Below are 15,667 nucleotides of genomic sequence, written 5' to 3'. Positions count from 1 at the left end.
ATGGAGCCCCACACACGGAAGCTACTGCTGGACGACGCTGGACATGGAGGCACCCTCGCATATCCCCCTGGGCCTTTCTCAGGGCCAATCAACCCTTCTTCCTCATCCACTTCTGGGTTTAAAAGATCCCTTAACAGACAACCCAATACCCCCTTCGACTCCTCGATGGCCTTGACCGTCATCGTCCTTCTCACCGCTCTCTTCTTCATGGGCTTCTTCTCCGTGTACATCCGCCGCTTCGCCGAAGACAACGCCGTCGAAATGTCCCGCCGCCGCCGCCACCCAAACCCCCCCGCTTCTTCCTCCTCTAGGTCCCCAACCCCCTCCAAAGGCCTGGACGCCTCCACCGTGAGCTCACTACCGCTCTTTTCTTACCACGGTGATGCCAAGGAGACATTGGATTGTCCAGTTTGCTTGACCCAGTTCGAAGACAAGGACACTGTTAAGATCATCCCCTACTGCCGTCACGTGTTTCATCCGCCTTGTATTGACACGTGGCTGTCTTCTCACGTGTCTTGCCCCGTTTGCCGGTCGACCCAGCTTTTTCCGGCCAAGGATGGACGCTGCAGTGTGGTGCAAGAGGGGTCTGATGAGGGTGGAAGCCAGTCACATGAGAGATTAACGGCGGACGATGGGGACACGTATGTAGAGGTAGAATCGTTAGCTGTGAGAAGGACGACCAGTTGCTCGAGCCTGGGAGAGCGGGCGCTGCTGCACAGGACTTCCAGTTTCTAACGCGGCATTGTGCTTACCAGGAGCATGTGAACCGGCACATGTAAATATTTATTTGTATTTCCATACCTTTCCCTTTCTCTATAATTACGTTTTGAATGAGTTTGTGATTTCATAAATACAGTGCAACTTCTGGATGATGAATCAAACCAGATGTATCAAGAAATATAACCCATCAAGGGAAAAAAATTTCCAACCAAAAATACATCTGAGTTTATCAACAGTACAACTTTTTGGCATTAGGGGATTCAAAACCTACCATATTGAAGAAAATTCAAAGCCAAATTGTGGCCCATTGAAATCTACATCCCTAGTAGATCATGTTGAGACGAACTCCATAGTTCCAAAGGTCTATCCTCAAACTCTATGTTTGATAAAATTTAGAGAGCGTTTTAAAAAATTTTAAAAGCCATTTATAGGATTTGTTGGAGAAAGGATTTCAATTGAAAGCAATCCTAAATACTCTCTTAATAAAATTGGGAGAAAAAACTGTACTCATATGTGAATAGATTTACATGGGTGTAGTAGTGATAACGATCTTAACAGAAACACTCAACCCTTAGAAGTGAATCATTTATTAATAGAATCAACTTCCACTCAGCATTATTATCAGGAGTTAAAAAGGCAATGAATTAGTTGTTCTTCCAATCGTACAATCCGGTCATACAAGGGAAAAAATTGCAGCCAAGTACCTGGAGGAATCCAGGAGCAAGAAATGATATACTATATATATTGATTCTATATCTTGCCATTCCGAGGTTTGAATCTCTCTCTCAATTATAGAATGGAATAAGCACGGATGACCTCAACTACAGGCGCCCAACACATGGGGCATTTACCTCTACCCTGAACCAACTCGCTTGCACACTTGGAACACGTGCACATGTGCCCACATCTGAAAAGACACAGGACAAATGATGTCAGATGATGTGCTTCAACAGCAATACATATTTGGTTTTATCTGCCTCATGGAGCTCTTAAAATTTTATGACTTTTACCTGTACAGTAAAGAATCGATATGGCTGTCACAACATATACAGCAAATTCCTTTTCTCACATGATCCCACTTAGATCCATCCTTTGGCAAACACTCCTCGTTCACTTCTGCAAGAAAAATACAAAGAAAAATGAAATGTAATGAGAATTTTTTGAAGAGTGCTAAAACCTTACACATGTTTAAATTCATTGGAAAACATGATTCAAAACATGAATCAGGTTTTAAACATTTTTTTTAACTTCTTTTTTTTTTTTTTTCTAATTTCTTTTTCCCTTCCTAATTTTTTTCCTTTCTACTTTTATTCATACTTTCCATGAATCAAATGGAGCCAAGTTATTGAAGATCATAGACAGACCTGGGGAACCCACTGAGCGATTCAGGGCTGCAGAAACTTCTTGTTTTATTGAGCGCTGCAACTCAAGTTGCATATCCATGCAAGCCTCAAGCATTCTCTGCATGTTGTTCATCCTCTGCTGCAGCCTAGCCAAGTCAATCCTCAGGTCATTAATGACCTCCCATTCCTGCTCCAAACAATCAAATTAAATCATATCAAGCTAAAACCACAAAAATGGATATTCCTAGAAAAATGTGTCAGAAAGTTTTAAAGCCACAGTGTGAAGGATACTCCTTCGAAGTTAGACAAATCTAAAATGCTATCCTTCTTAGTTAACTAGCGAAAAAAAAAGGAAGAAGAAGAAAACAGGAGTTGCAATTTAATATAAACATGGGTTTCCAAAAGGATCAAGCTCATTAGTAAGGAGGGATGGACTTACCATTCCAAAGCGGGGATGCATATTTTGCTGTGACCAATTATCATGGTGTAACTCTTGATCCCAAAGGGGCAGAAAACGGGGCACTAGTGATGATGGTAGAACGGACGGAGGACTCTCAACATCATCTGTTCGACCCTCATTCTGATCTCCAGTTTGCTGCTCCTGATCTTGCTCTGCTGAAGCAGGCAGAGATGATGTTCCATGTGGTTCCCAGTCAACAGGGTCATGGACTTGCCTTTCCACATATGATTGTATCAATCGGTCCAGGTTTTCACGGAAACCACTCCGAAGAAGATTAGAGACACTTCTCCTGCAACATGAAAAAAATTCCCATTGAATACTGGAACATTTCAAAAGACCAAATATATAAGACCTTTAATAATAAGGTTTCATACCTGCTTAGGAGTTCCCTGAGTTCCATATTGTACACATTATCATCATCGGGAAAATAAAATCTATCAACCCTTCCAACCATAACAGCCTCCTGATCAGAAGGCCCTTCTAACCAATTTTCTGCAACCTCTTGAGAGCTGACCTCATGCCACGAATCATGGGCTTCTTCCTGAAAACCATGCTCCCCACCTTCACTTCCTGATGCTTCCTCATTTTCTCTGACTTGTTCTTGCCACTCTTCTACTTGAGCAATAGAGTTTTGCCAATTCACATTTTCAATTGTGTCACCTTCTAAATCATTTGTATTAACTGATAAGCCATGGGCATCATTTTCCCTGCTACTAGGCTCAAGTTGTTCTTGAAATTCTTCATGGGCTTCTTGGAGATGATCTTGTCCACCTTCATTCCTCAAAATTTCTTGGGAGTTTTCCTGCCAGTTTCCCTCTGAATCTTCAGCATTACCACTTCTTACTTCAATAGAGCCAACACCGTCTGACTGTTGCCAGCCTCTGTCCTCATTTTCCAGAACTTGCTCCTGCCACTCTTGTACTTGAGCAGTAGATTCCTGCTGATTTATGTCTTCAAATGAGTTGCCTTCCAAAACATTTGTGGTATCATGGATGTCACTGATTATTTGACTCTGCTCAGATTGATCATGAATTTCATCTAGAACCTCTAGCGAACTGTTTGCTTGATTTTGGTCATGACCGTAGCCATCAATGTCACTGTCGGATAAGGTATCAGAGCAGTTACTGCTACCACAAACAGAATTGTCCAATCTGGAAAGAAATCCTTCCCTGCTTAAAAAAAATTAATATAAGGTAAAACAAAGAAGAAGAAGAAGAAGAGGATTTTTACCATCATGCAATTAAGAAAAAATAACAGTAACCACATCGATTCATAGATAAATTATAAGTAAAGAGATAAAAACATTATCGATATGGTTTATTGCAATAACATAATTATTCACATAACCAGGGCCAAAATGCCAAAACCAGAACATATGAGTCTTTGCAATAACCCAATGGCAGATAACACACAACACATAAATGCAAAAAGTAATAATGATGTAGAAAGTAAACCAAGACACATGTTGACAATCAGCACAAAAACCCCACAATAATACTTGGAGAACGTTTAATGACAGATTAAAAAAAGGACACAAAAATGGAAATATATAAGCATATGGTAAACTGCAAAGGTATTAGTTTAACCCATGGATTGGTATTTTAGAGTGCTAGACTGCATGGAACTTATCATAAATTCCAGCAAGAAATTCTTCTACTGAAATCATCAGCCGGAGCAGTGAAAATTTTTCTGAAAAGAGACCTGTTGTTCTGTGCACTTTGCAGTTGCCAAGATTTGGAAGCAAGGAAGCACGGGTATAGCTCTGGCCCTGGTACTAGTATTTGTTGATACCTTATCAGTAAGTGGAACCTTTCTAAGGCACTACTGGGTGTTATGTTGCATGAGAATTCACGACACAGAATGAACATTGAAAACTTGTTATCTAGACCATAACCATACTTGGAAACTCTTTATTTATATGAAAATGTAGTTTCAACAAAAAGGGCTGGCAAAGCTACTTCCAAAGGAAAAAAAAAAAATGAACACTGAAAGCTTATTTATGACATGTCCTGCCATGAGTTATATCAAATTAAATAAATAATGATCTTAAACTTCATTAAATAAAATGTAAATTTAAACCTCATTTTATTAGAATCATCAGTATCGGGATAGCTGTTATTGACACCTTATCCCAATTCCTCCAGAATCAATTGACAGATCAGGTTTTGCCAACCTACTCATGCTCTCTTCTTCCTAATTCCTGTCCTTTCCAACTCATCCAGCAGTGCCATAGACTCCCCCTTAATGGCCCTGTCATAGAACTTCATCATACATAGTCAATATCACATTCAGTGCTCTCCTAGTGATCTTTGTTGGAGCATCTCTCATGTTTTCTCTCACACTCATTTGCAACATGTCTTCCCACTATAGCCCTCATCATTCTCATCAACGTTGGTAATGGAATTTAAAAGAAAAAAAAGAAAGTATAGAGGTAATTATTAGCTTGGTGATCCACAATATTGAAATTGAAAATATATGTTATTACAGTCATAAGGGGTCTCGGAACTAAAAATCTACTACCATTCAGATATGTATTATACACTCAAAATACTGGGCAGTGCAACAATATGTATACTTAATCCCCCCTACCATAAACTCTTCAAGAGGCTGGAAGCAATCATCATAAAGAACAAGTAACAGAGGTTGTAATAGAAATTAAAATCAGTACAAATTTGTCAGTGATAAACTGCAGGAAAGTGAAACTGCATATCCAAGAAATTACTTTCTGAAAAATGTAAATCATGCTGCTATTAATAACATGATCCAAAAATATGTAGAACATAAGCTTTGGTCCACAAGTTAAGGGGAATCAAAAGGCTGTTGTCATATCCCAGTACTGTTGCTAAAATTGCTAACATCCTTTTGTTCTAGCTAATATTGTAATTAATAAGCAAATTGGAAAATTCAATTTTATTTATAAGGTTTTACAGAGTAAAAGTGCAGGTGACAAGGCTTAAAAAGAATATTGAGGAACCTGGGAGACTGAGGTCACAACATGGATCTGTAATCTCAATACTTATTGTGATCACAATCTTCAACCATAATGCAATCACAGCCTCAAAATGTTAGAAGAAAATTAAATGCTTTAGTTCATGAAGGGACAGACTCCTACACGGAAAAAAGAGTCGAGACATCCCACACAATATCTTCAATGCATTTAGCTGCAAATTATCAATTTTTAAGTCTTGTTATCAGTACTATTAATAAAGCTATTCAGATGGTGATATTGTGTGGCTGTGTGTGTTTTTAAATTATAATATCAATTAAAACAAAAATTAGAAGTTGCTAAGAAAAAATGATAATTCTATTTGAAATTCCTTTAAAGGGAATCCAAGGTTAAATGAAAATGAGAAAGTTTTACTTGTTTAAGAACAGTATACATTTTAATGCTGTAGCAATTGAATTGAAAAGTGAAGGGAAGTAGGATTACATCACCAAATGAGAATGTATAACAGCAAACAAATAAAACTAGTTGATCATATCAATATGATTTGCAGTTTTGACCAATGATCAGGGATAACCTGACAATTCCAATTTAGATTGGTTAGGCCAGTATATTTTACACACTAACAACACTAGTTGGTTCCATCAAAATGATCATAAATAAGTCACAAAAAACTTGAATTGGTTAGTCCAATCTATTTTATGCACAAAAAAAAAAAAAAAAAAAAACAAACAAACAAACAAAAGAAAAAGTTGGTCCAATCAAAGTGAATTGTTGCTCCAACTGAACAATGATAAGATGACTAGAAAATTTCAATTTTGAAAGGACTAATCCCGTATATCAACCACAGACCCATGTGTGTGGTACACATTCAACTTAGACATTTTCCTGTCAATGATGTATTATGAATTATGGATAAAAAATCACATCATACTTCTTGTTTCTGGAGGTTCATGTCTCTATTACATCATGTCAAGGTCGTAAAATAAAGTATTTGCCAGTTCCTGGTGCCATGGCATATATTAGATTACAATATGTCAATGACATAATTTTCAGAATCATTTACTATGGTTGAAATGATAATTATTTTTCTCCTGATCATAGTCAAATTTATCTAAAAATTCTCAATGACATCACTAGCATTGAGAATTTGGTCTTTGTAAGGCTAAAATGCTGAAAATTATTTATAGTTCCCCAGATCCACCTTTTGAATTTCCATGAAAGATTGGGTGTCCATATGAATAATCAAATAAAGTCACATAGCTCTAGTATAACATAGGAAATCCAGCAGCCCTCTTTATAATTTTTAAACCATAAAAGTCCCCCACTGCGTAACTTTCTCTTCTGGAGTAAACCTCCAACCAACATTCTCCAAACACAGCAGCATCCTCTCCCCACACACATACACAAAGAAGAGAAAAAAATTAAAGAAGTAAAGAAAGAAAGAAAATGACATCTACGACACTCAGAAAAAGGACCATAATAGAACATTAGCAAAAACAGTGCAAAGTAAAAAACAAATCAGCTGGAAAAAATAGAAAGGAACACACATCCTTTTTGTTTTATAAATACAGCATAATAAAGATAATACCTTAAACCAGATACAGTACGCCGTTGCCTCAATAAGCCTAATTCACTTGCCGCAACAGAAGCGGGCCTCTCATCCTCAGCCAATCTATTATTCCGCAAGAATCTACCTCTGAGCAATGACTGCAAAGTAAACAAAATAAAACCATAATAGTTACAATAGAGGCAAAGGTTTTCAAGATCGCCAACGAATACAAGGGGCTGAATACAAAATGATATACTGCAATAGCAACAAGGGACCACAAAACTTGATGCCTAAAACTGCCTTGTGCAAGAAAAAAACTATAACAATCAACAAATCATTCACTTGCAAAAATGTTTGAAGAACGACACCCTAAAATTAAGACTCTGTCTAAACTAGAGAAAAAAGAGAAGGAATACAACGTATCATTAGTAGATCCCCTACGTCAAAGTTTGATGGGCATTCACACCTCATATCTGTTAAAATTTGGGCAACAACATCTATGTCACATTGTGAAAAAGCATGAGTCCATTCACCTGCAACAGTTTGTAGTATAGCTCCCTAGAAGTAACCTTTGGGTTAGGACATGTACCACCTGTCACCAGATAAATGACTCAAACACAAGTTTCGAGGATCGTATACAATATATCCTATAACGTATATAATGTATTTTAGTCTTTGTTCAAATGACAGAGTGAGTATTTTAAAAATTACCAGGAAAAATGGAAACCTCAATACATGGTTTCTTTAAAACATAAAAGAAATTTCTTTCATGGTGCATATGGTATAGATAAATTTAGAAAGATTACATGCAAATGTGTATGCATGATGCATGAAGACATATTAGAAATCAGTCATCTGTGATCTCTGCACCCCCGCCATCCCCTTGTCTATTTGGCGTGGCATACAAGTTTAATTCCTGTTTCCGGTCTATGATTAGTTGTTTTGCATTAAACTGTGAAAAACCCAGATGACAATGAAAAATCATGCCAACAAACCTAGTTCCCACTTTTCAAAGCTTCCACCCAATTCCCGTTCACAAATATTTCAAACACAGATTCACATGAATGGCAATTGCTAGAGTATAGAGAGGTCAATTCCATAAATAGTTCATGGGTTCTGGAAAGAGCTGAAAATAATTTTTTTTTTTTTTTTATCAATCGAAAGAGCTGAAAATAATGAGAGTGCAGAAATAAGCATATTTTATAGAAACTAACCTGAATTCGGTTACGATGAGCAAAATCTGAGACAACACTATGCTCCGACAATTGCTGAAGCTCTCTTTGCCTTTCTCTCCCAGTCCTCACTAGCATATCCAGCAGAGCCTGTCTGCCACATAATCTAAGAATGCCAACCCTCCGGACAGGTTCAGTTTGTCCTTCATGACAATTGACAACTAATCCATCCCGAACTCGTTCAATTTGAGCACCAATCTCAGCAACTTGTTCTTCTCTTCTAGCACTAAGAGTACCTCTTGGCTGGCTAGTCATTTGTACCCACTCCCTTACAATTCGTACTCTTTCCTGCTCAGTTTCCCCAAGCCATTGTGCCCTTGTAGTGTTGTTCACCTGGGAAACATTAGATGTATGGCCCATCATGCCGCTATTCATCCAGTCCCGAAATATTTGCCTCACCCTCTCCCTTTCAACATCCCCAAAATCAGGAGATGGCTCACAACCCAAACCATTACTATCATCATTTTCATTCTGTGACCCTGCTTGACTTTGGGACCATGGTCCGTACTCAACCTCACTTAAGCGGTCCAAACCACCACCATCTACACTCCTTTGGCTTTCAGATACAGTTACACTAGACAGATCAGTGTTCAACTCATCACTCCTCTGCTGTTGGAATCTTCCTTGACGTCTTCCTGGGCCCTGACCAACCTGCTCATCTTCAAGGTCCCGCCACATTTGCCGAGGAGAAGATGTCTGTGTACTCAGTCTCGCTTGATCACTTCGGCGGCTTGACACCGGAGATTGAGACTCCCTAAGAAAAGGAGAATCAAGCACAGAAACATTATGTAAACCAGCAATTGCCATTAGTCCAGACCAACAATTCCACCTCTCAACCGGGATCTCCCGCGTCTGCCAAGCAGCTCAACAACTTAAAATGCATCAATAGCACCTACGATCTGCAAAAGACTCTATTAGATCATCATATGAGGGCAAAGCTAATACCCCCATTGTCATGGGGGTTTACTGTTCTCCCTAGAAGATTACACAAATGCAAGGGCAGAACTATGGAAAGAAACCCAAATTAGATCTTCTAATTCCCCCTAAGGAATCATTTATTTACTGCTTCATCTGAATCAATACTAATCTTTATTTTATATCTCTTCAACACCCCACCCTGCCGCGCGCCAGCCCCCAAATACACATTTCAAATTGAATACGGAATACGAAAATCTCCCACATTTCCAAACAAACCATTGAACAATAAAAACCTCCATTTTAAACAAAATAAAATAAAAATAACAAACTCATAAAAAAGGAAGTTCATTCATACCATTCCCAGAACACAGTAAAAACCCAATCCAGATCGATACAGATCAATCGCCCAATTCAACGCTCCTGGCAAAAATCACCATACCCAAACAAACAATTACATTTCTTATAAGCAATAATAACACTAAAACAAAAATCGATCCAAATAAGTCAACAAAGACTGTCGTAAATCGATATGCAACAGTAGAAAATGACCGCCAACCACCACAAAAACAAAATCAACTTAAAAAACCATTGGTTGAATTTCCGAAACCAAAGCGTACCTAAGAATGCGAAGCTCGGTTCTTGATTTCAAATAAGAATCACCTGGGAACCGAACCCTAGAAAAGCAGATATATGAATGAATGAATCTTCAAACAGAGAGAAAAGAGAAAGATGGAGGAGGGAAGTAGCGATTTATGAAAATAATAAATGAAGAACCATCACGGTCTTTCAGTCTCCTCCCAATATTGTTGCCGTAACACCAACGTCTTAATTCTTCATAACTCACCAGATGCCGCCACGTGCGACCAGTCCTTGTTTCTCGCCCAAATTGCGAAACTTTCCAAGTCTTGAATTCAACGGGAAGTTTGAGGAAAACCTGCAAAACGACGTCGTTTCTACCCGTTTCTCCCGCTGTTGAATTTCATGGTTGGCGTTCGATTTTGCTCATAATTGTGGCGATGATTGCTCTTTGTTTAATTTTCCCTCCTCGCACGTGAGTTGCTCGTGCCACCCATTTTCAGATTGGCATCCAGCCCACTCCCTTCGGGACCCTGTGTTGAGTAGAATTTATAAAATATCCAAGGGTTAGATGGTCCAATTTAATTGGCCAAGCTCAGCCGTAAAATCGTTTTTTCCTTTTTTTTTTTTAATATTCAAATATTAATCCTCCATTTTTGTGGGATTTTAGGATACCATTTGTTTAGATTTTAATAAGCTTTTTTAGATAAAATTACCTAAAAAACCACCCCAACTTTTATTAGGTTTTAATTGAAAATGGTCAACCGCTCAAAAGTTAATCCCAAACATGATTTTAGTCATTTATTATTAAAAATAAATATTTAAAAAGTGGAAAGGGTGGGGGAGTAATTTTGATTAAAATGCTTTTAATTTATAGTACGTTTATTAGAATCGTTTGTAAAAAGAATTATTGTATCGGTTTGAATACATTTTCTATATTTGTTTTTAAAAATTAAAAAATGTTAATAACGATATAATAATTTTTATATAAAAATTATAGATATTTACCTATTGTTTGTAAAATTACTTTTAAAATATTTAAAATTTAAATTAATACATTAATTTGCTTAAAATATTTTTAAAATCCTTATTTCTTTAAGGTAAATTTCAAAGAGTTTAGATTTTATATAAAAGACACAATCATTTTCTATTTTTTAAAAATAGAAATGAAGTATATTGACACTATTTAAAAAAAACATTTTTGAGAAAAAAATTTAAAATTATTTTTATTAAAAACACATTTAAGAAAAGCACGATTAAACTCGCTCTAAAATTTAAATAGGAAAAAAAATGGTTTGATAGCATTTTAGGTAATATATTATTAATAAAAAAATAATATTTACAAAAATCATGTGATTCATTAGATTTTTAAAAAATTGTTGCACCTTTAGGTTTTTTTTATTTTTTATTTCAAAATTATCCCTATATAGATTTTGAAAGTCTATCTAATAGTGATTTTAAGGAAGGAACTTTCCTTAAAAATGAGGTATTTACAAAATTTTGCAAATCACACTAAAAAGGCTAAAAAAATAATAATTTATAAGTGGTTTTTGTTTCTTCTAGAAAAATACTATTTTTTATTTAAAAAATAAAAAATATTATCAAAATATTAAATACTAACTTATTTTTTGTAAATTTATTTTAGATAGAAGTCATAAAAAAAAAATTAAGAACAACTTAAGGGCTCTTTTTGTTCCCACCCTTTAATGGGTAGAAAGTGAATATTAAATTTAATGAATCTTTTAATGTAATTATTCTTTTATTTTATTTTTAATAATAATAATAATATAATAGGGACAAAATAAAAAAATAATAAAAATAAAATATTTGATTTTAGTATTTTACTAGAATGAATCTTATTTTTCATAAATAAAAAAAACGTTATCAATTAATTTAGAGTGCGTTTGATGGTGATTTTAAAAAGTGTTTCAGGTTTTTTTTTTACACTTGAAAGATAAAAAAATATAAGTATTAAAAAAATTATAAACACTTCCTAAAATTACAGTCAATTAAACCACGTTTGGTAATGATTTTTTGAAGTATTTTTAATATTTACTAAAAAAAATTTAAGTGTTAAAAAGATTATAAACATTTCCTAAAATTAATATCAAATATACTCATAATAACCCTTAGTCATGTCATGTGCTTGATGATTAGATATTTGGATAGTATATATTTTTTGATTGAATAAAAAAAATTAAAATATTTAATTTTTTTTATTTAACTAAAAAACATCTTAATATCAACGAGTCATTTTTAGTTAATAGAAAAAGTCAAAAAAAAAAAAAAAAAAAACATCATTTATTATTTTTATTATTTCTTTTTTGAAAATTAGAAGCATAAACTTTTGATTTGACTTTCTTCTTTTAATTCAGCGGTTGAGTCATAAGGCGTTATGACTTATGGGGCGGATGGTGGGGGGTGGGACAATAATTGAATTAAAAATGGAAACAGAGGTACATGGCTCAGAATTTAAGAATGGGAAATGGTACCCCTTCAAATTTGAGTTAGGAATCCATCATATCTCAAACCACCACATGATGCATTTCTTGTTAGCCTGCCTTCATTCTGGTACCCATTTACCGTTAACGTTGTGAAGATGACGTTTACCACTTCTTTAAGTTACCAAAGTAGTACATTATTCACAGGCCGGAGCATCTAGTTGCCATGTTCATGTTCATGAACATTAATAAGAATAAATAATCGGTCGACTCGGTACCGACCAACGGCGGTGGGCATGATTAGTCCCTTATCATATATAGTCTTGATACATTAGACATGCCAAGTTTTTAGTATTTTTATTAGTCACGATGTTAGTTGAACCGCACACTAGTATTAAGGCGATACAATCATTGATCGACATCAACCAATAATTAAGACCACATCGTCCATCTGCGCTTGTCCTGGTTTTTTTTCTTTTTTTGTGGTTTTTTCTTGGTTTGTTGGGGGAGAATTAAGGGGAAAGAGGGGACTTGGATGTATGATGAGATGTGATTATTTGTAGGGCATGGGGCTTGGTGAAAAGGTACTAGTTCATATATGTCTATCCACAAAGGGACAATGGCATTGGGATAGAAAGAAGTGTTAAATGAGTTAGGTTGTACGTCTTTCAATTCATTCATGTCCATCAACGATTGAATATCGCCTTCCTTGTGAGATGATCCTCTTAAGGGTTTCACTTTTCATGGGGTAGACTCCATCTATTATGAGCCAAAACGGTCCACTGGTTGGGGGCCTGGATGCCATTGTTGGGAGCATGTTCACCTGAAATTTCGCATCTTGGCAAGGCTTGAATGGGTTAATTGGGTCCATACTTGCCAACTACAAACATGGCTCGAACATTGCTCATGCATTAATTCTGGCTAAGTGAAAGAATATTTTCCACCCACGAACCCAACTAAAATTCATTTCATAGTAATTATGGGAAAAGCTTCTAACTATTTTTGGTTATTTAAAATTTTTATTAGGAGAGTTGTTTTCAAATATTAGAGACTAAAAACACATTCTAAGATAATTGTCAAATAAGTTTTAAGATTGCATTTAACATTATTTTTTAAAAAATGTTTTTAATGGAAGTGTTTTCTAAAAAAAATCATTTATCAAATGTTTTTTATTTTTTAAAAATTACTATAAGTGATTTTTCAACTTTTTAAAAATGGTTTCTAAATTTTATCAAATAATATTTTTTTATTGTTAAATATTTTTCATTTTTAAAAATACTTTTTAGGGTAAAACTATTTTTTTAAAACATTGACAATGAACTCTAAATATCTAAAATTTATTTGATAGTAATTTTAAGAAATATTTTTATCTTTTTTAATATTCGAAAACTTTTTCGATAAAAATTTTCAAATATTATAAAGATTAGAAACGTTTTTTAAAATTTCTACCAAACAAACTCTATTTAATGATTTAATTTAAATCATTCTCAATTTTTTTTAAAATAGTTTTAGATTTAAATAAAAATAAATTAATTTATTTTTATTTGAATTTAGAAAAGATTTGAGATTAAGATAAATTAAGGGAGGAAGTAACTTAAAAAGTATTTTACCAAGACCCAGTGAGTCCAAGTAATGGTGGAACTGTTGCTTCTCCTTGGTCGAAAATCTTGCCTTGTTGGCCTCGAAAATGGGATTAATCCTAAACTTGTATGACATAAAGGCAGAAGAACAATTGATGGGAAAAGAATATTAATCCATTTCAGACCACACACATGGCAGGTTGATTTTCGCCTCATAAGAATGCCCCCTTGCCAATTACCAGTGACTTGCAGCATCAAAAAGACTCACTCGAATGACTTATCATGAAGGTTCACTTTATTTTCATCATGTGCTCCACCTTCCTTTTTATCTTTTGTTCATGGAGCGTATAGGCTTTGATTGCTGAGAGGTTGATGACTTTCACATGGCAGCCAGACTCACCACAGATTACCATTTCCATTATTTGAGCATGAAATGACAAACGCTAATGGACTTGAAGAAAGAGACGTGGATGCATATTTCCCACATAGCTTGGTTCCCCCTATGTTTTCCATAAATTGAGACACCGCTTATACTGATTATTCGGTTCCAACCAACTAAAACTTGAATATAAGCCCCACCCAGATGTTTTCAGGATTTATACAGAGCCAACTTCTAAGAAGCAGACACCATAGCTTACTGAGATGGGCCAGCTACAAGGTTAAAATGGAAGTATGCTTTTGATGGTACATGCCCGTTTCTTTATACTTCAATCCTCATCTTCCCCCACCCACAACTGATGTACACACCCGAGAGATAAGCTTATCAAATCAACATTTCTAGAGGCTGCTAAAGGTCAATTTCCTCTCAAGTACATTGCTTTCAACCGCACTCAAAACTTCATTTAATAGAAACATTTTCTCTCGCCCAAAAGTTGTTGCCTCTCAGCCTTCTGGTTTTGCTTGATATGGTGGAACATCACTTGCCATGAGGGCCTAAGACAAATAAGTTGGTTCATGAGCTTTTTCTTGGCCTAATTATTTTTTTCCCTTCTTTAGTTGGAAGTTTATCAAATATACTGTTATTAACTAGAGTTCAGTTCATTGAAGCCCAGCTCTACAACAAAATCCGAGGCTCTCCTTGGCCTATCTGTATGATCAGCAAAGTAACATGCTGGCAAGGGAGTGAGCCACCAGAATTGGCAGTAGGATTCTGGGTCTGAAGCAAAAATCAGTGGTATTTCAAGTGTCTTACCATAAGATAACAATGACGAAAGCCAGAAGGGGTGATGGTAGCACTTTAGTAAAGAATGCCAACTGGATCCAAGACCCATAGTTGCTGGGCTGGCCGGCTTTCAGTGCCCCCATAGTGTGAGTACAGTAATTCACAAAAACTCCTGGGCTTACACTGTGACCTAGACAACAGCCCATTTACGTAAAGGGCCTAACTTATCGATTTGCTACTTTCAACCAAGTTCAATGTCAAGTATGTTCGGGTTTCAGGGCAATGTTTGTATGCACTACGGAGAACATCATCTTTCGGGCAAAAGATATCACACTTCCTTATCAAAAAATCAATGAAGATGCAGAACTGTGATATCTCATATTGGATAGAGGAAAAAGTTCCTAACACTATATATGTATAAGTTTCTTTTAACCATATAGAGGTGTTTTAAAACAGTAAAGCTTTTAGGATTCAAAGTAGATAATATCTATGTGGTTGAGGAACCATACAATCTTGAGGGATAATATCATTTGATTGTGATATCTCACACCAACTATATGTATAAGCTCTTCCAAAGCAAACAATCACAATTGAGCAGATCATTAATGGTATCAAATTCAAGTCATGACAGGAACCTCATTATGTTTCAAATGCTCGAGTTAACTAGCTTGCTACTTTAACAATTTACTGAGAACAATGATGCCAAAGTCCAAGGCATGTGTAGACTTCTAGATTACAG

General features: G+C 35.6%; 2 protein-coding genes across 4 annotated transcripts; one reads left to right on the top strand and one right to left on the bottom strand.

Moving 5' to 3' along the window:
- LOC100248267 (RING-H2 finger protein ATL57) lies at nucleotides 1–735 on the top strand. The gene has a single exon (XM_002273594.5). It carries the CDS (start codon nucleotides 1–3, stop codon nucleotides 733–735), a length of 735 nt encoding a protein of 244 aa, XP_002273630.1.
- A 536-nt stretch (nucleotides 736–1,271) lies between these two features.
- LOC100243144 (uncharacterized) lies at nucleotides 1,272–10,254 on the bottom strand. Of its 3 annotated transcripts, none has more exons than XM_010653449.3 (10): nucleotides 10,014–10,254; nucleotides 9,787–9,843; nucleotides 9,525–9,589; nucleotides 8,234–9,150; nucleotides 7,059–7,177; nucleotides 2,898–3,692; nucleotides 2,503–2,812; nucleotides 2,085–2,250; nucleotides 1,731–1,836; nucleotides 1,272–1,627 (listed from the first exon to the last, which is right to left on the bottom strand). In XM_010653449.3, exons 4-10 carry the CDS (start codon nucleotides 9,056–9,058, stop codon nucleotides 1,510–1,512), a joined length of 2,439 nt encoding a protein of 812 aa, XP_010651751.1. In that variant the 5' UTR covers nucleotides 9,059–9,150; nucleotides 9,525–9,589; nucleotides 9,787–9,843; nucleotides 10,014–10,254; the 3' UTR covers nucleotides 1,272–1,509. The 3 variants fall into 3 exon arrangements, with proteins under 3 accessions (XP_010651751.1, XP_010651752.1, XP_010651753.1); XM_010653450.3 differs by having other exon boundaries at nucleotides 9,944–10,174; XM_010653451.2 differs by lacking the exon at nucleotides 10,014–10,254 and having other exon boundaries at nucleotides 9,830–9,937.
- Between the last annotated feature and the right edge of the window lie 5,413 nt (nucleotides 10,255–15,667).

The sequence above is a fragment of the Vitis vinifera genome, chromosome 6 (genome assembly GCF_030704535.1).
Source record: "Vitis vinifera cultivar Pinot Noir 40024 chromosome 6, ASM3070453v1".
Classification (NCBI taxonomy): Eukaryota; Viridiplantae; Streptophyta; class Magnoliopsida; order Vitales; family Vitaceae; genus Vitis; species Vitis vinifera.
Note: the sequence above shows the minus strand (reverse complement) of the source record. Positions and strands in the feature narration are given on the sequence as shown.

Coding starts and splice junctions, on each gene's coding strand:
- LOC100248267 (XM_002273594.5), top strand. CDS start 1: ATGGAGCCCCACACACGGAAGCTACTGCTGGACGACGCTGGACATGGA.
- LOC100243144 (XM_010653449.3), bottom strand. CDS start 9,058: ATGGCAATTGCTGGTTTACATAATGTTTCTGTGCTTGATTCTCCTTTT. Junction 3,693..7,058: donor CGTACTGTATCTGGTTTAAG/GTATTATCTTTA, acceptor TTTTTTAAGCAG/GGAAGGATTTCTTTCCAGAT. Junction 1,837..2,084: donor TCGCTCAGTGGGTTCCCCAG/GTCTGTCTATGA, acceptor TTTTTCTTGCAG/AAGTGAACGAGGAGTGTTTG.